This window comes from Sminthopsis crassicaudata, chromosome 6 (assembly GCF_048593235.1).
Source record: "Sminthopsis crassicaudata isolate SCR6 chromosome 6, ASM4859323v1, whole genome shotgun sequence".
NCBI classification, from domain to species: domain Eukaryota; kingdom Metazoa; phylum Chordata; class Mammalia; order Dasyuromorphia; family Dasyuridae; genus Sminthopsis; species Sminthopsis crassicaudata.
Window position 1 is genome coordinate 170,250,750 of NC_133622.1, and position 20,910 is coordinate 170,271,659.

At 35.2% G+C, this 20,910-nt stretch overlaps 1 protein-coding gene across 1 annotated transcript in view; it reads right to left on the reverse strand.

Annotated features, from left to right (window-relative positions):
• Positions 1-3,747: 3,747 nt before the first annotated feature.
• FAT4 (FAT atypical cadherin 4) overlaps positions 3,748-20,910 on the reverse strand; it is a 222,119-nt gene continuing 204,956 nt past the window's right edge. The window contains 2 exon segments of the mRNA XM_074274562.1: positions 3,748-6,484; positions 14,207-14,468. Of these exon segments, the coding sequence (XP_074130663.1) occupies positions 4,617-6,484; positions 14,207-14,468 (2,130 nt within the window). The 3' untranslated portion in view covers positions 3,748-4,616.

The following is a 20,910-nucleotide window of genomic DNA, read 5'->3' on the forward strand; positions in this document are numbered from 1 at the left end:
TATAAAACCTTTTGCAATACAACTTGAGAATCAAAATTCTCAAAACAAACTTTTGATGGGGTATTATTATAAACTCATTTTACAGATAAGGAAACTAAGGCAGAGAATTTAAGTGACTTTTCCAGGGTCTGGAAGACAAGACTGGTAAGTATGGGAAATTGGATTTGAATACTCAGATCTTTTTGCCTCTACATTTATAGTTTTTAAGACCTTATTGGTATCTAAGTACATCTATCTATAGCTCTATTTTAAAATTTACAAAGTTTGTTGCTCTCAAGCACCATGGATGATAGATAAACATCGATTATTGTCTCCATTTTATCAGTGAGGAAATAAAGGGGCAGAGAATAAAGAATAAAACTCTTTTCATTTCTCTCATTTGGAAAATGAGAATGTTGGACTAGATGGTCTTGAAAGTCCCTTCCATCTCTAAATCTATAATGTTGTGGTTTCACTAGCATTCCACAGATAATCAATGCTTGAGACTGGATTTTATTTAGACAGCACGATGCTGTACATGTTTAATAATGAGCTTTTGGAGTGGGGGTAAGGGAATGTATGAGTGATACTTTTATCTCTTTTTTATTAATTAAATTTTAAGTTTAATCTGCTTGAACATTCTTTACATTACTTTCTTAAATGCAGAAATCAACAAAATAATAAATCAAGCTCTGATTTTTAGGTTTTCATGGTTTTTGAGGTATAAATACTTGAATTGAAAATTTAACAATTGGCTCTCCCAAGCCAATATAAGCTGGCTCCAGAACATTCCTGGATTCTTAGCCAGCTCCCATACAAATAATGTTTTCTATTATACCATGTGGCAACAGAGGGTGGTACAACCAATCATTTCTTCCCAGAGATTTTTAACAATCTGTGAAGACTGCTACTTTTATTGATATGGTTACATTCATTTAAAAAATGCCCTCAAACACATATGTTTTCTGAGCTAGGCTTGGTCGCCCTCATTGATAGATGGAACTTCATTCTCTTGTGCCCATCCAGGCCTTTATATCACGTGTTTTTTATTTGTTCTCCGTGCCTCTGACATGGCTGATGACAAATGGTTTTCTTAGTTGGAGGAGGGAATTGCCAAGATGGTCTGGGGGTGGACTAGAAAGAAAGTACTTGGTCTTATTCCTAAAATCTGCCTAATTAACCAAGGGAATTGTGCCTCTCAATCCCCAAGAAGGAGCCTCTGGGGCTATAAAGATCATATTTTGGCAGCAGGTACTTTCTCCTAAGTCTTGGACATGATCTGGTTTATCATTTTCCATTTAGGTCTGTTCTTAATCATGGATATGAAATCCTGTAGAATCCTGGGATGCTGTGGAGCTACTTGAGGAGAATGTTTTCCCCCATACTTTCTTTCTGATTTGAGTTATACTAACCATCAACTTTATTCCCATATTTGGAACATAAGTGCATGATGCTCAAATTCATAAGGAAATATTGAAACATGTTGGCTCATTATAGGCGATGAAAAAAAAAGAAAATTAAGTTAGTGCCTTACAAATGTTCAGACTCAAAACCACATGAAAGAAATACTGTTGACTTAGAATAAATCCAAACTATATATCATTTGGGAGAGGAGAAGGGGGAACAAAATAAACTGATAATCTCAGAATTTTTAATTGACAAAATACAAACTCCAATGTGTTTTGTGTTAATTTCAAAAGATTTTGTTCACTAAAGCTTTTGCATATTATGAAAAATTACTCTTGGCTATGGTAAAATCAGCATTTGAAGATAATATTCCACTCATGCTTGCAGGTCCTTGACAGATGTTTAATTACATCAGGTTCTGAAGATAATTTGTATACATCCTAGTATTACAAAGGCAATACCTTTGATATGGATGGGTAGTATTCTGGGTCATTAATCTCTACTAACTGACATTACTTTATGACAGCTTTGAAAAGGAAACTTCTCATAGGCAATAGAATATGTGAGTTTCTTTTGGATATCGGAGATGGGTCAGAGGAGAGTGACAGCTAACAACTAGAAGTTATATAGGATTTTAAGTTTTCAACATATTTTACAAATATTATCTCAGTTGATCCTTAGAACAACTCTGGGAGATGGATATCATTATTATACCTAATTTAAGAATGAGGAAACTGAGATAGAATGAGATTTAATAATTGTCCAGAAACTTTCAGCTAGTAAATGTCTAATTTTGAACTCAGATCTTCCTAACTCCGGATTCAGTATTATATCCATTGAATCAACTAGATAATTTCATTTTGGCCAATAACTTAAAAGGAAGGAGTATATAGGAAAATGTTCTATTGGGATCCTTCTATTCTATTTAGCACTACAAGGTATCATAGAGAACAAGCTGCCTCAGATCATGGATGAGGAATTTAGGGGTCAAAGAGTTAAAGAAATTGGATGAAGGTCACAGTGTCAGATAATAGATTCAGAGCTGGAAAGTAGTTCAGAGGCAATCTACTCTAACTTCTTCACTTTACAGATAAGGAAATTGAGGTATAAAAATGTGAACATCATGACTTGCCCATGGTCACATAGCTGGTAAATAGAAGCAGGATTTGAACCCAAATCTAACCTTCTTTCTACCACACCATTTTGTGAAGTCTAATTGAACAGGGGAAAAATAATGGGATTAAGACTTGAACCCTAACAATTTGGCTCCTAAACTAATGTTGGATTCTCTATGCATGTTTTTCTCTCCATCATCCCTCCCCCCAAAAAAAAACATTTCAGGATAATTCCCTGCAAAATACCCCCAAAAGGCTTTGTTTTTTATTTTAGTTTTTCATTGATGCTGAATAATCATCATTTAAACATTTCTAATATGTCCCAATTTTAGCATGCCACAAAAACACTCTAGAAGGAAAGTTGTTTTGCCATATATTATATCTCTCAGGTCTAGTCAATTCATACTTCCATTTTATGGAGAACTCCATGGTCATTGAACCTTGAAGTAGGTTTCTTGGCTTCCAATAGGAAAGCCATTTCTGTTCTCACAATAGTCTTGATTGGTATTTTCGAAAACTTTTTATTGTTGTTCATTTAGGTTCACAGGATTTAGAACTGAAAAGGAATGAGAGATCATATTGTGCAACCCCATAATTTTCTGGATAAGAAAAATGAGAGGGGGAAGAGGAAGAAGAAATTTCTCAAGCTCTTGTAAACTCAGAACCAGGTACTCCAACTCAAATCTCATTCTGTTGGACTAAATTACATTTCCAGGCTTTTACTCACCTGTTGTCATGAAGAGAGCTTCTGCTGAAGGGCAAGAAATTTATATTTTAATATCCCAATAGATCTACCATCTTGCCAGCATGGCCATTCCCTCCAACTATCAAAATTGCAATGCATGTATGTCTATGAATTCTGTGCATACAAATATATAATGTACTCAATATAATAATAAAATAAAAATATCTTTAAGAAAGTATTTTAAATAAATATTTAATTCTATTATTGGCATTTACAAGTAGAAAGCATACAGTATGTTACAATTATCAAATGTGAAAAATATGAATGTTACATAAGTAACAAATGTGAAAAAGTACTTTTCTTACTTTCCTGAAAGTAAGAAAACTATTCAGCATAGGAAAATATCAATATCAAAAACACAGCTTAAGTGTAAAAAAAAGTTTTTTTACACAGTACAAAGGATTTCCAAATGGACAGAGGGGAAAACAGCTTTTTTTTTGTCGGATTTCTATTTTAATAAATTCTAAAAACATGGGCTATTTGAAAATGTGAGTCCACTAGAAAGCTCCCTTTATATCAATTTTTTTTAAAAAGTCAAGAATGCAGCACTTTTTTTTTTTTACAATAAATAATCTTTGAAAAAAATGATCATCTGAAAATGCTGTACTGTTGAGAACAGTGCTCCCCAGTCATGGCGAAAGATGGCAGTACTCAGGGGTGACTTCTACCCAAGCTCTTCTGGGTAGAAGATATCTCAGGGAAAGGAGGGATGGAATAAGTACCCACAACAGTTAGCAACAGAACTTGGAAGTCTTGACACAAATTCTAAAGTGCTGACCAGAAAGAACAAATTGCTTCTAGCACCATTTCCATGGAGAAGATCCATGACCCTACTGCATGCAAACCATCCAATGTATTGCTCTTGGACTATGCAAACATGAGTTACAGAAACTGGACTTTTAGGGTGATTAACACTGCTCATTCCTTCATTCAGGCATTGGAGAACTCTTTTCTAAATTTCAAAGAGGAAATGAAATCCTCAATATTCTGGCGATTCTAAAAAATGAAATTATTGAAATGGAAACAACACAAACACTCCACTGTTGAAACACAAATTCATTACCAGAACAGGATTAATTTTAAAATCACCAACCAAATAGCAGTCAATAGGAATGAAACCCTCTTCAAATTCTGCATGCTGAATATCTAGTTCTAAAATGCAATGCATGCAAGAGAAACCAATTCATCATTCAGTTAAAAAATTTAAATCTGTTTCAGCAGCATAATGGTTATTTATTTGTTTTTAAGGTTTCCCTTAACCAGAAGTTGATTATGGCCTGTTGCAGAAACATGGGCCATCTTGTAACTGTAAGCGCAGAATGGTTTGATTGCATCTGGTGTTGCATTTTTGTCCTGCCAGTATATAAAGTCTATACATACTGCTCTGCTTCCCCATCTTTGGAGGCAGGCTTACTGGTCCGACCACTGCCTTCTTCATTGGCTGTTGTTTTTTCTGGGAGAGATGCCAAGTCTTTAAAAACATCTACATAATGCCCAAAACCAGGGCCCCAGTTTAAAAGGTTGTCCCAGTTGAAATTTCCCGCTTGCTGCCCAAGTTTCAGGGGCAATGTGTTTTCAGCAACGTTCATTGCTGCTGCTGTCTGTGTGCCCATGGACCCTCCCTCAGCCCGGCGGCCAGGGTACCTTCGAGTCTTCAATCTAGCCCCATAATTATCTTCATCATCTGCATCAGATTCATTGACTTGAGATAATTTGGGCATCCGGGAGGTATAGACCATGGGTTTTTCCCTGTCATATTCCATCTCAGAGCAAGTGAAGGACTCATGAGAGTCACTATCAGATGAGGATTCTGGAGCTGGAATGCCATCAGCTGGGTTCCTTGTTCTGGACAAAGGTCTCCTACAATCCTCCTCTGAAGAAGACCTGCCATGGTCTGCACTACAGATGCTTGGATTTCTAGGGCGAGGAGTGTTTAGTCTTTCAACCTCCTCAATTGAGAGTCCCACTGGAGGAGTGGATTCCAGAGGCATCTGTCCAATTGGCTGCTTTAGGCGGCTTCCTGGCCTGGAACCAGTTGCCATGGTCTGTGGACTCTTGCTTCTCCTCCCTAGCCTGGTAGCATAGTTGAAAATGCCAGGCTGGCATACATCACCATGCATCTCCAAAGGGCCCCCTTCCCTTATGGAAAGGTGCAGTTCCCTGGCAGGACTATTTCTGTAGAACGTTGAAGACTTAGAAAAAGGAGCTGGACTGTGACGAGAAAGGGGGTTGGGAGTGGGGCAGGCAGAGTGGCTCAAGGAACTGGTTCTTAGACCCTGGCTATAGGAAGGCTGGTAAGTCAAACTGCTTGCGCCCAAGGGCATGGGGGATTGCCTTGCGAAGCCCAATGGGCTGTGTCTCTGAATGGAGAACTTGGGGGTATGGCTGCGGAACTGCTTGTAATGCTGAATTATGTCAGCATCTGAAGGGGCGATGCTGCTGGCATTGTCAATATCATAATGTTCAATCTCCTGCTCAGGGGAAGCTAAAGGAGCACTGGGGATGGTTTCAGTATTGGGAGGAAGGTCTGTCTCATCATAAATCAGGTAGGGATTTTCCCTTTCAATGATGTCAGGCTTGGGGTTTCCCTCTGGTTGTTTCCTGACTGTCATATCATCACCATAAGGAGGAATGTTATCTGGGTCATCAAAAGCCACATTCTCACTTCCTTTTTTCTTCTTCTCCTTGATTTTCTTCTCTTCCTTGGGTGCTTTGGTCTTTTTGCTTCTGCACTGATTGCACAGAATCAGACTTAACACCAGCAGAACAAGAAGTGTGGCACAGCTGCCCACAATTGCAGGGACAGCCCACAGTGGCAGGGAGATCTCCTCTGGGACCTTGGTCAAGATACAAACATGGCCCCCAGCACTGCCAGCTTTGCATATGCTTCCCTGGGGACACTGGACACCAAGGCAGGCCACCACTGTCTCACAAGTCCTGCCAGTGTGTGACTCCGGGCAGCTACAGGTGAATCCAGAGTATGAGACTGGTTCACAACTGCCACCGTTTTGGCAAGGTTGGGAGGCACAATCTCCAGGAGGAACACACTTATAGGCAAACCACTGATTGATGCATAGTAGATCACCCCAGCAGGGATTGCTGGCACAGATGTTGGGGCCTCGGCAGCCCAGCTTCACTGAAGGATCTGTCTTGGATATTGTTGCCAAGCTGTGCTTCCCACCAAATGGAAGGCTCTCACTTCCATAAATCACAGAGGCTATGCAGCCATCAAAACCTGCTGAGAAGACAAAAGAAGTGTGTCAGCCAATGAAAGTCAGGCTAGAAGTACCAGAGGACTGAAAGTCCAGAGGCTAGAAACACCTTTTATTTTACTGCCATGATAGAAGAGTAAATGGGCAGCTTCTGCAGTCTCAGAAAATTCACAAATTCAGAGGGGACGTATGGAATCTAGGCTTCTTTGATTATGGCAATATGGGATGTGCTAAAAACCCACAAAAGTTGATTAGCACATTTGAGCATGGAGCATGATTCCCAGATATGCCAAATCAGCACAGCAGAAACCAAATGATAAGTGGGTACTTCACCTCTTTGGGGAAAAGGGAATGAAATAAATGAAAAATGTGGCATGTTAAGTGCTTTACACACCAAATAAAAGCAGGGCTAATACCACATTGATAAAGATTCTTGAACAAAGGATATAACATTGATGACAAGATGGTAAACTTGTGACATAAATAATAAACAGAAGACTATAGATGAAGACTGATGGTTCTTAGAAGAAAGGCAATTCCGGAAAGGGATGGAATTGCAAAGGGAGGAAGACATTGTAGAAAGACTCTTCAGAGGGTCAAAGTATACTGAACCACTTCTTAAGAATGGCCTATGCTGATAAGTACTTTTGTAGCAACTGAATAAGCCCTTCTCAAATAGTAACTTTTAAGTACATTATGAGATATTTCTCTTCTGGGTTATTTTTTCTCTTTTGCTCATTGATATTTTTCATGCCTGTTCCTGCACTGTTTCCTTTCTCATTCCTTTCCCAATTTCCTCCAATTTCTCAAGCAAATGACTAAGCAAAGAAATAAATTCATTTATGGGTCATATACAAGAGTGTTGGATGGGGAAGGAAGGACAAAACTATATGGTTCAACATTTAATTATTTTATCTTAAGCCTATTTGCGTGCTAGGAATAAATTTTTATAGCCCTTCCTTTCTATAATTCTATATACAACATCTTTGAATTAAAAATTTCAAAGTTCATAAAAGTTTTCCATTTTTCAGGTTGAGGAAATGATAAGATAGCTAAGTAACAAAGAGACGACAGAAAGGAACTTCTAGTTAGACAGTTCTACACATTGTAACACAAAACAAAATATTAAACAATTAAAGTACCTTGAACTGAAGCAAATAAATACAATTTCAACCATGTGGGTGAATTGTAATCTATCCAACATGTCTGTCTGAATTTAGTCAAGGGGAAAGTTTTTTTTTTCAAATTATGCAAAGGAATATTAGTTAATGGGGATAAAAACATCAGTGTCCTATCAATCTGTATTCTTAGAAGTTCTTTATATTAAGAAATAATAATAATAATAATAATAATAATAATAATAATAATAATAATAATAATAAAAAAAGAGTAAAGTACATTCCTTCCTCCTAACTCCCACCATATTAAACTTCAGAATTCACTATGGATCAGAACTTCTTGACTCGCAGTCTGCGAATTTAAAAAGACTTTGGTAACTGTATTTTAAGAAAATAGGTTTCCTTTAAATTTCTATATTCTTTTTAATGCCTTTAAAAATATAATTCTGGAAAAGGGTCCATGAGTTTCACTAGACTGATGCCAAATGAGTCCATGATGGGGGAAACGAAAAAGTTAAAACCTTAGATGCTCTATCTCCTCTTGACTTTTATATTAATAATAAAAACTTTAGGTGAGTATACTTTGTCACATATGATAAAATTACCTGAATTATTTGACAAAAGTACCATTATTATTTATAGTTAAGTTGATTGGATGTCTTAATCACAACTCATATCTCTTAAAAAGGTGTGACGGCCCACCAAAAACCTTTTCTGAGTGAACATCTGATTGATGTTCCACTTCTATCAAAAAGTCTCTTCTAATACTGGGAAAATTGAGGAAAGACAGTTTACCATCCACTACAATTTGGTTTTCCACAAACAGGATTCATTTCATGAATCAGTGACTGGTTTAAATTTTTTCTGGCAAAGTTTTAGGGATATGGGTATCCTGCCATTAGAGTTTTCTCTAGGAAAGAGGCCACAGCTGAGTGTAAGGGCCTCCAAAGATGTCTAAATATTTAAACTGGGTTGCCATTGATAAATGAAAAACATCTTTCTTTGTTATATGGTAAATATTAAAACATCACTTCAGGAAAATTTATATGTGTAATATTTTTAGAATGTTACAGAATGTTGGAGTTGGAAGGTCTTTTGAGATCATTTAGCCCAGTGGTTCCCAGACTTTCTGAGAATGGAGGCCCTTTTTTGATGTCAAAAAGTTTCTTGGAACCAATCATGTGATATTTCTTGTGCTGTGTCTGCTGACTGAGAAAATACATAATTAAAAAAAGCTCCTAAGCATTTAGTAAGATTTTCACTGACCTTTTCCTAATATAACTACTACTACTACAACAACCATTAGCCAGCATTTTATACAGCACCTTCTATATGCTATGCATTGTGCTACATGTTTTACACATATTATCCCAATTGATATCCCATTAATCTCCTTTGATCCTCACAACAACCTGTGGAGGTAAGTGCTGATTATAGTTGAAGAAACTGGGGCAAATAGAAAATAGCTTCTGTAGCTTAAGTAACACAATTGCTTAAGTATCTGAGGTTGGGTTTGAACTAATATTTTCCTGAATCCAGATTCAACCCTCTCTACTTCTTTATCTAGTTTCCTCACTAATCATAATAATATCTGCATATATTTGAAAAATAATAAGAAATATAATTAAAAACAATTATAAAGATTAATAAGAATAATAAATAAATAATAAATGTAGGGAATGGACCTCTGATTTAATTGCTATAGAGAAATTCTAAATGAAAAAATCCCCCTTTACTAATCCATTTCAATACCTTATATATAATTTATAATTCATAAGTCCATTGAGGAGGAAGGGTAATGAAGAAGAGCTACTTGGGAAGCCATAGGGAGTTTTTCAGAGGTCAATGGGTTTGGATGAGAAAAAAAAAAAAAAACTACTTTACTTTCTAACTTTTGCTTTCCTTTGTAATTCAATGTATTTTATTTTATGCATATAATAAATGTTCTGAGATTGGAAAGGTCCATAGACTTTGATTACCAAAGGAGTCTTTGATACACAAAAAAGTCAAATTCCTTTCTTAGAGAGATTTCTAAAGGACTAAAAGGTTAAGTGGCCTGCTCAGGATATTATAGTCCATCAGAGACAAGACTTGAACTCCAGTCTTTAAATCTTCCTAGCTTCATGAATAACTATGTATTCACCAGAGTTCTCTAGTTATACATATATGTGGTAGATACAATATTGTCTTCTCCTCTAAATGCACCCCTTATCCACACTTTCCTATTTCTGTTGAGGGTGCCACTATCCTCATATGAACCTAGTCCCACATAAACACAATTATCTTAATGCTTCATTCCCCCTGGCACCATAGTCATTCCTATTAACTTTACTCCCTATATATTTCTCATTTTATCATTATTTTCTTTTCACTCATGAAGTCACCAACCCACCTCTCTTGAGTATTTCAATAGCATCCTATAGAGGGAAGACACTAGATTTAATGTTACATCTGAAAGATTTGGCTTTTCTCAGCAATAAATTGATTCAAGTCTATTCTAATAGAGTTAAGATGGAAAATACTATCTGCATCCAGAGAGAGAGCTATAGAGAGTGAGTGTTGTTGAAGCATATTATTTTTGCTTTTTTATTGTGGTTTATTTTCTTTTTCTTTCTTGTGGTGTTTCCCTTTGTTCTGATTTTTTTTCTCCACAACATGACTAATATGGAAATATGTTTAAAATGACTGTACACATATAACCTACATCAGATTGCTAGCTGTCTTGGGGCAGGGGGAAATAAAGGAGGGAAGAAGAACAAATTGGAAACTCCAAATCATACAAAAATGGATGTTGAAAACTATCTTTGCATGTAATTGGAAAAACAAAATACAATTGAATTTTAAAAAAAAGATAAAGTTAGATCTGAATTAAAATACTGACTGCCTCTGCCTATGTGTGCGTGCATGCGTGTGAGTGTGCGTGCCTGCACGCATGTGCTCCTAATTTCTTTTGCCAGCCTTAATGGACACAACTTCCCAAGGCAAGCTGGGTTTGTCTCTACTCCCCATTTGTCTCCTATCTCCATTATTTCAGTACTGGCCAAACCATATGTCTACAATGCACTCACTCCTCATTCCTCCTTGATAGAGTTCTACTCTTTCTCTACATTATTCAACACCATCTTATATATGGAGCCTTCCCCTACCCTAAATACTTCTACTCTTTCTCTCAAGTTATAAGGCATATTTAACTAACTTTTGTTTATCAGTATTTATTCCATGAGGGAGGAAGGGAGACAGAGATGCAGATAGAAAAAAAAAAAGGCAGAAAGATATAGAGAGACAGAGAGAAATAGAGAAAGAGACAAAGAGAGATTGCCAATTAGAGTGGTAGGTCTGGAGTCAAGAACAATTGAGTTTAAATCTAGCCTCAGATATTTGCTAGCTAGAAAACTCTGGGCAAGTTATTTAATCTCTGTCTTCTTCAGTCTCCTCTAATATAAAATTAAAGAAAACTCTTCCTTCCAGGATTGGTATGAGGATCACATGAGATAATATTTGGAAAGTTCTTGGCAAACCTTAAAGCTATATAACTTTTAGCTCTTATTATTGAACTGGTTTATTTGTTTAGTCTTTAAAAATTTGTGATCTTATTTAACAATTTCCAAATAAATTACAATAATTATGCAGATTGTTCCTCTCATTAGCTTGTGAGCTTCTTGAGAACAGGATCTGTCTTTTGCCTCTCTTTCTGCTTAGTGTTCAGTATAGTGCCTGTCCCATATCACACTCTTGATGAATTCTTATTAACTGATTTCAGCCATAATTGTTGGGAATCATTGCTTTAGCCCAATTTCTTCATTTTATGGATAAGAAATTAAGACTGCAGAAATCTGGAGTAGAATCTAGCTCTCACTTCCAAATCAGACTCTTTTCATTTTGCCATTCTCCCCTAGGATTTGAAACAGGTTTTTTTTTTTTTTTTTTCTTGTGATTCCTCCAATCTGGACATTCAACATGTTGTATAATTAATTTCAGATACCCTTTGCTGTAAATGCTAGACTAAATAATGTAAGACAACTATCAAAATTTTGCAAGAATAATTAAGGATTATGGATTTTGATTGTGATTCATACTAATATTCCTTTTTTAAAATAGAAAATAGAGTGTAAATTTTATTGAAAGCAATTTTCTTTTTTTTTTTCTCTTTGCCTGTTCCTGTTTATCCTAAATACGTCTTTTAAAAAATACATGTTTCTTTCATACATAATTGAGTCAGTATGTAGTATAATTTTGAAACACATTTTTTGTATTTAAGTATTTCTTTTCTGAGTGTTTAAGTATTAAGATAAGTATTTTAATGCTTTAATATGACATTATGGTGAAGATAAAAAACATATTTTAATTGTGGGCATAAAACAGACATTGATCCTCTGCCCTAAGATTGTTGTTAAAGCTAGAGACTATGGGGTATAGTAGAAAACATGCTGGCTCTGAAACCAGAAGCTAAAGTTTGATTCTTGACATTTGTGCTTGTTACTTATGAACTTGGGAGTCACAATATTTCTGAGCCTATTTTCTCACTCATAAAATGAAGGGGTAGAGCTAGATGGTCTCCAAGATGCATTTCAGCCTGAAAGCAATCTTTTTGTGATCTTGGACCTCTTCCTAGGACAGAGTCATAAAGCAGCAGGTAATAAAAGATGACTCTCAAAGACTTTATGCTGCTCACAGAACTGACAAGGACTTGCTTCATAAGATTAGGTCATACAGCTTTCTAATGAGACACAAGTTAAAAAAATTTGAGTGATGAGGGTTTTGAATTGAGCCTAAAGGGAAATGAGGGCTTGAAGAGAAGTTACCATTACTATATATCATCAGATGACATGGATTCAGAGTCATCATGGGAACATAGATACTATGGCTGGAAGGAAGTTGAGAAAATATCTAGTCTGATTTCTTTATTTTACAGATGAGAAAATTAAGGCTGAGGGAAGTTGTTACATTCTAGTCATACAATGAGTAAGTATCTGGGGCAGAATTTGAACCCAGGACTTCTAAATTCTAGAACATTAGCTACTATATAGTGCTGTTTCTAAGTAGACATTTTGGTGACCAGGGAAGGCAGGAAATATAGGGATCGCAAATTAACCAGGGGTTGGATGATGTTAGAGTGAGTTGGGGAGACAATATGGGTCAGATGCAAGAAGTTTCCCTTTTTAGCTAATGTTTCTTGATTATTATGTGTTAACTTATTTGTCTCTATGGTCTTGAAGGCATATACCCACTCAACTCTGATCCTGCAGATTAAGCCTCAGTGCTTTTACCTAATTATACCTCAGACTACAAGGCGATCTTAATTTTGAAGGGAAAAAAGTCATTGCTGTGTCTACTTAGCTTAAAAACACATGTATACATCAATTTTAAGTGGATATTTCACTGAGAAGCCGAATCACTTTCGTTATTATTTTTTAACTTTCTTTTCACAAATGTTTCTTTCTAGCATTAAAAGAATCAGTTTAAGTACAAAAATACTGAGTACTCTGTTGTCGGATCTCTGGTTTTACCTAAATAATGTAAAACTTTCTAATATTGCTGTTCTATGCTACAAATTATTTACAGGCATCCTCAAAGAAACATGACACAGGATCATGGATTCTCAAAAGTCTTCACATGCTGATTTAATAGTAAATCCTCAAGGATATAATATTACAGTTTCATATGTTTTGGCTTTGTTCATTTAAATTTGGTTCATAATGAAATGTTGGAATATTGAAAAAATTGATTAATAGACTTCATCCATCATAGCTTCACAGAACAAGCTAAGAAGAGGAAATCATGCTACCTGTTAAATGGCAGCTTGCCCACTCATATCCTTTATAGATGAGAATACATGGCTTGCCCAAAGTCACATATGGAAATAACTTTCCGAGGCCAAAGTCTTTAAGGTCTTTGGCTCCCCGGGTTCGTAAATCGGGGCTTTATCACTGTATCTTGGTAGGTAGAGTGGTATGGTAGATGGAGCACTACTTTTGAACTCAAGCAAGACCTGAATTTAAATCCCTTCTCAGACACTTATTAGTCATGTGAGCTTGGGCAAGTCATTCAATTTCTTTTCTCAACTCCAATTTGATCCTCAATAAAAGTGAGCAACAACTTTCATTTCACTGTGTTCTTTTGAGTATTGAGTGAGTTAAATTCTGCATAGTAATTTACAAAACTGTTGGTGTTTATGTAATTATACTACATAAGTATATATACCTATGCAGGGTATTCCATGAGTGTTAGTGGATTTTTAAATTATCAAAGCTTTACTCTTTGACATCCTGCAGATGAATATATATGACATGAAGTAAATGTCATATAATTATACATAATTATAATACATTATTCTTGTATATAAATACAAGCTAAGAAGAGGAAGTTAATATTTGTATAATAATTTGCATAAAATAATACATTTCTATTATAGAATATGCATATGTATGTGGATGTATATAATTATATATTATGTTATATATATTTGGTTCCATCAAGACAACACTATTTTATAAATCATAAAATTGAAGGAGATGAAGGGACCTGTTAAGAGTCCCATTGTTAGTCAGGAACAGTATTTTCTTGATCTGAATCCAGAACATTTCTGTTGTATCACTTGTATCATCATTTTTGTTAAACAGATGCTTTTACCTGTATCTATATTCCGAGGGGCTTGATTGGGTGGGATTCCACCAAGAGAAATAGTAAGCACATCAATTCCACCGAAATCCTGAGTGGGGTGCAAGATATCTCGACTGTACATTCTGTCTATAGACAAAATGGTAGAAGAACCATTTTTTCCCATCAGGAGAGAATGCCAGTGACCATCAGCAACATAAACTTCAGGGATATGCCTCTCAACTTTCCCAGAAACTCCAGCATCAGATGTAAAATGGATTTTGCCACTCTTTATCTGTAAAATACATTGAGCACTGGATGAACTATCTGTAAAAACAGCAACTATCTTTAACAGAGAAAAAAAAAAAAGATCATATTAAACCATCAAAGTATTTAACAGTTTTGTCAAGTTAATAGCTCATGGAAGAGCTGGCAAACTTTGCCTTATTAGACCATGCATCCTCTCATATGTTCGTGAAAGACCATCTTCTTAGTGAATAGCCAAGTAATCAGTGCATCTCAGTAGGTCCTTGTTTGAAAGATGAGCCCTTGGCTCCCTGTGTCACTTTTGGGAAGTCACCTAACATCTTTAGACCATAGTTTCCTCATCTATAATGAGAGAATAGTCTCTGAGGACTCTTTTACAACTGTAGACATGTGAACCTATGACTAGCCCCAGAATGTAGGGACAAGGAATGGACCTGTGATTTCATTAGTTTATGGAACTCCTGGATGAGAGAACTCCCTGTACTAAGTTGCCCAGAGAAATGAAGGTTTAAGAGACACATTCAATGTGTCTGAATCCAGACTTTGTTGGCTTTGAGGTGAACTCTCTATTTACTATAGTTTCTCATTATCAGGAGTATATATCTATATCTACGTTGATATAGATTTGTTATTATTATTCAGTCATTTTTCAATCATGTCTGATTCTTTGTGACCCTATTTAGGATTTTCTTGGAAAAAATACTGTGGTGGTTGGCCACTTCTTTCTCCAGTTCATCATACAGATAAGGAAACTGAGGCAAATAGGGTTAGGTGACTTTCCTGGCATTACACAAGTAGTAAGTGTTAGATATATATGTGTATATATTTAAGTGTACATATTTTATGTACATATATAAATATATGATATATATTCATAAATGTTTCTATGAGCATGCACATACACACACATACATACATACAAACATATATGGTTAGAAAAATGACCTGGAATTCTTAGTGGACTGCAAGTTCAATACCAGTCAGCAATGTGAAATAGCAGTCAAAAAAGTGAATTAAGTTTTGGATTGCATTTTGCATTTAGAGTTGGTAATGGTCCCATGTCCTCGTGAATCATGCTTTTGGAATTAAATGCAAATATACACACAAATATACATATATATATATATATATATATATATATATATATATATATATATATATATATGGTGTGTGTTTGTGTGTATATATACATATATAATATGTATATATGCATATATGTTTATCTCCTTGATATCTGTCTATATCCTAACATACATATAGACAATCTATAAGTATGTATTACAAATATATTATGTATATATGTAGTGTATACAGACTAAATGTGAAGAAAGGGTACTAGCAATTTGGTGAATCTGAAAAGGCTTCAAACAGAAGAAAGTACTGCAATTGCCACCTTGAAGGAAAAAAAGGAACTCTATGATGCTGTGATATGAATTGCAATCCAGGTATAGGGGACAACCAGTGACAGTTGTGGAGACTGTGTGATAAAGTAACAGAGATTAATTAGATTGAAGAATGTGGAAAGAGGAGTAATATCCAATGAGGCTGATAAGTTGAGTTAGTATGAGGTTGTGAGAGGTTTTAAAAGCTAAACAGATTAAAGATTTATTGATTAGAGGTAATAGGGAGGCTCTGGAAGTTTTTGAGTCAAGGAGGGAATATGGTCACTCTACAATGAAAGAAAATTATTTTGCTAGCATCATGGAAGATGGCCTGAACATACACAAAACAGATCCCTGCAATAAAACATTCAAAATGTGGTTGTTCAGCCTCCATTTGAAAAAATGAGGCTCTAAGAGGCTATAATCCAATTTTATGCACAACCAGTAATGGGTGGCACTAAGACACAAACTCCAGTATTTTAACCCCAAATCCTAGGCTTCTTCCACTATATCATGCTGTTTCTCTTTTTTTGAGAATTATAGGCAGACTGAAGAATGCGGTTTATTTATATACTTTGCTGAAATGTGGAAAATTTGATATGTAAATGGTGAATTTTTAATAACAAGTCTGGAAAAGCATTAAGCTGGCCTGAGTGTTCCAAGTTTTTGAACCATTCTGTGGAACTGGTCACACTTTGCCTTTTGGAGGCCTGGGTTACAGGATGGTCCTGCTCCAGTTTCAAGGGCCAGATCAGGGCTCTGGGCAGGATACAGGAGGAAGGGCAGAGTTCCAAGAATGTAATTCCATCACAACTGCCAGACAGTGTTGATGTCTTGGCATGAAGGTAGAACTCAGGGAACAGCTACTCAAATGACAGAAATGGAAAGACATAGCCATATATTTTGCCACTCAGACCTGTCATTTTTTTTTAATGCAACTGAATCATGTGTTCGAATTAAAATACAATTAATATCTTTTCTTGGAAATACTGCCCAATAAATCTATGGAGTCATTAAAAAAAATAAAAAATAAAACAAATATTCTTCATTTCTATACTGCAGAGAACAACAGATTTACACAATCTTCTTATATGTCACTAGTATTCAATGTACATGGCTTTATATCTGAGACAATAGCTAAGTCTGTATGGTCTGTCCTACTCCCTTGCTAAATGAGAATTTAGTAGAATAGATATGGCACACCCCTGTACCATGCTGCTACATATTAGGAAATGGCATCTGTAGAAAGAAAACATAAGAATCATGAATGGAACCATAAAGTAGTAGATTGTCATAGTCTTTTCAATAGGAATGGTAATATTGATTTTATTATTTCTCTGAGCAAGAACTAGAAAAGAGAGGGAAGAAAAAGAAGAAAGGTAGACTTTTCATGTTTGTTAGTAGCAGGGCACAGGGCCAGATGCCCACCTGAAAACAGGATGAGCGGGGTTCAAATAGTATCTCATATGATTTCTAGCTATGTGACTTTGGACAAGTCATTTTATATCTCTGTACCTCCATTTTTTCATCTGTAACATAAAGGAAGGGAGCAGATTCAAAGGACTTTTAAGATGGTTTCCAGTTCAAAATTTATCAATAAGATCTAGAAAGAAACTTAGATCACAAAGCCTAATGCCCTGATTTTTACAAAGGAAACTGAGTTTCTGATAGGTTAAATATATGAAAGATGGAATTTGAACCCTAATTCTCTCACTTCTATCCTTCCACTGTAAAAAAATTGATTCCCCCCTCCCCGGAATAGACTTTAGGAAATTCAGCTAATCTACTCATCATTGGGACTGATCTAGTTAGATCTGCTCTGGATTTTGGAGGGTGAGTGAATCCTTTATTACCTCAGCCCTGTTTTAATTAGGTTCCAGATCATATTCATCTTATCCAGACATCCACAGGGATGTAGAGCCTGGTCAAAGTGGGCACCTGGCTTGGGTCCTGATATTAGTAAACATGAAAAGCCATCCTTTCCTTTTTCTCTTCCCTTCCCTTTTTTAGCATCTTATTCAGAGAAATAATAAAATTAATATCATCATTCCTACTGGAAAGATTGATGACAACCTACTATCTTATGCTTCCATTTGTAATTCATATTTTTTTCTTTCTCTAGATACCATCCCCTAAGATGTAGCAGCATGATATTCAATGGTGTAAATCTTGAATTTGGAAATAGAGACCCTGGTTTCAAATTCTGCCCCTGACAATTCTACTTGGGTGGTCTTGATCAAGGCACTTCTCATTCCTGAGCCTCAGAATCTTTATCTATAAAATGGAAGGTCTGAACAAGATGAAATCTAAGTTCCCTTTCTATACTCAATATTTGATTCACTAGTATAATGTATGCTCCTTGATAATGGAGCCTGCCTCATGTTTATATTGGTACTCTTAACTATTGGAACATAGTTTTTTTCTTGTTTGGTTGCTTTCATTTCTTTTCTCTACATACCTGCCCAGCTTTCCTTACCACTTACTTTATGCAGTGGATAGAGCATTTAGCTTGGAATCCAGAATTTCATTAGTTCAAATCTGGCCTCCACTACTTTACTAGATGTGTGACCGTGGTTAACTTTCATAATCCTGTTGTTTACCTCAATTTTCTTATTTATAAAAAAATGACCAGAAGAAGGCAAAAGTAAATCACTCTAGTATCTTTGACAAAGAAAATCCTAAAATAAAGTTACAAAGCATTAAACACAACTTAGTAACAACTCCTTACCACTTACCCTATCTAAACACTTCTCCATCTATCAGGTCTCCTCTTCCCTCAATGTTATAGTTTCAACTAGACAACTTTACTCTTAAATACTGTCATGGTTGGTTTCAAACCTAGACAACTGAATTGCTGGATTCCATTATTTGGGATTTATTTTTTTTATTAATATACTCATTGATTTTCTATGATTTCATATGTGAGGGGACCTTCTGATTCAGAAACTTACTCTAATAACTATGGATAACTGGAGCATCAAAGCAAGTGAAGACATTTGACTAGGGTTCCAGAATCAGCTTATATTAGAGGCCAGACTCAGGTCATCCTGTCTGCATTTGTATTAGAAGATTGATAATAAAATGTCATGGAATAAATATGAAGTGACATTTTTCTGTGAAAAAGATGGATCAAGGCATTGAAATTATGCCATGAGGAAGGGAGATGCCATCTTAGAGTTCTCTAATCACATTGATTTATACCTTAAAGTATCTGCTTTATACAAATTATAAGCTGAAATATTCAAAATTCATTAAACTGGTATGGGGATTTAAAGATAAATGAATAGAAACTGCATAAATTGGAAATAAAAAAAGACAAATTAAAAAAAAAAGCAAAAACATCTCAAACCATAAAGGCTTTATGGTCTTTCAACATTTTCTTTGAAATATTAATTCTCTTATTTTCTCATTCTTTATGTTGTACCTAATGTAATGCAATATGTTGTGTAATTTGCCCAATTATCTTTGTTTTTTGTTTTACTTTTTTCCCCTTTTCTATTATTTAATAAATCATAGGATTAGCATGATGAAATGGAGCAATTCTGAAGAAATTAGGTTCAAAATATTTTCTGATACTTTTTTCTGTGTGATGTGAACTTGTATCAATCTACTTATCTGAAAAATTAAGATTTTTTTATCTTAGTGACACTTCATTGAGTTGTTGTGAGGATAAAATAAGATATTGTACAAAAATAATAAATAGTTCTTCTAGAGATTTTTAAGTTCTTCAAGCATTTTACCTATGTTAATGTCACTATAAGGGATGACCTATCATTCCCATTTTATAGCTAACAAAACTGAGGATGAGAAAAGTTAAATACATAGCCCAGAATCACACAATTAGTAAGTATCTGAGGTAAGATTCAAACTCAGGTCTTCATGATTTCTTATTCAACAATAGAGACACAAACAAAAAAGATTTTTTTATCACAGTATATTAAGGTGATCCCTCCAATGATGCAAGTAAGCTGGCATTAACATCCACCAATCCTATAGGATTCATTTTCATGTTCTTTTATAAGGTTATGCATTGAACTTCTTCAGGGCCTTCTTTGTTTTTTTAATACATTGCAAGGATATCAGTAGTTCACTTCAGTGATCCACCTCCTAACCATCATGATAGGGATATCATGACACAAATATGACATTTTAACTGAATATTTAATGACATCCTTTATTCATGCTCTTTGAAGTTGTTTATTTGATCACCTATCTTTTGCCTCTTCTATGCTCTCTCTATTATATTGTGAACAATAAAAATTCTTCATCCACTTTATTTTTCCTCTTTAGATAGATTCTTTGGAATAGAAGGCATCCCCCCCCCAAAAAAAAAAGAGTGCAATATTCTGGGGCTTGATAAAAATAATCAGCATAATGTTAGGCCATGGTATCCCATGTACATCACTATGAAATATTGTTTTATTTTGTTTGGTTTGGACATGTGATGTCATCATTTTAGAGAACTCCCTCTATTGATGAATATTAAGAACCCTTCTGTAATTTACAGCCTTAGAGAATCTTCCAATATGATAAAAGACCAAATGACTTACCAAGGGTTCAAAGCTAATGTGTGTCATGGGCAGGACTTCAATTTTGACTTTCTAACCTGAAGACTAGCCTTCTGTGTAGTAAGAAACACTCTCTCCCTATTCAATTAGTTATTCATCATTTTATTCTAGAATCCTTAAGCCCTGGAGATAGAGCACATGGGATAGAAACCATGGAGAAAATAATTTTAAAGCTGACATTGAAATTGTCTTTCAAATTCTGTATTTTTTGAGATGAGAAAAATGAAATTGAGAGATAAATTAAAATGTGTCAGGCCTTCTTACCCATGATTTACCCCTTTCTTCCAAGATTGTTAGCTGCCATTTGTAGATATGCTTTTGCATAGAATCAGGTAATCAGCATCTTGGGGATTATCAATTTTAAAATTTATTTTGCTTTTAAATCACTTTATTTGGCTGTTGTTTATTCTGCGTCATAGATTTATAATCTTCCCCATTTTTATATAACCTTTCTAAATCATTATCTCTCATTTCACTTCTAGTGTTTCCTAGAAGTGATTCAGGAGGAAGAAATTTAGGG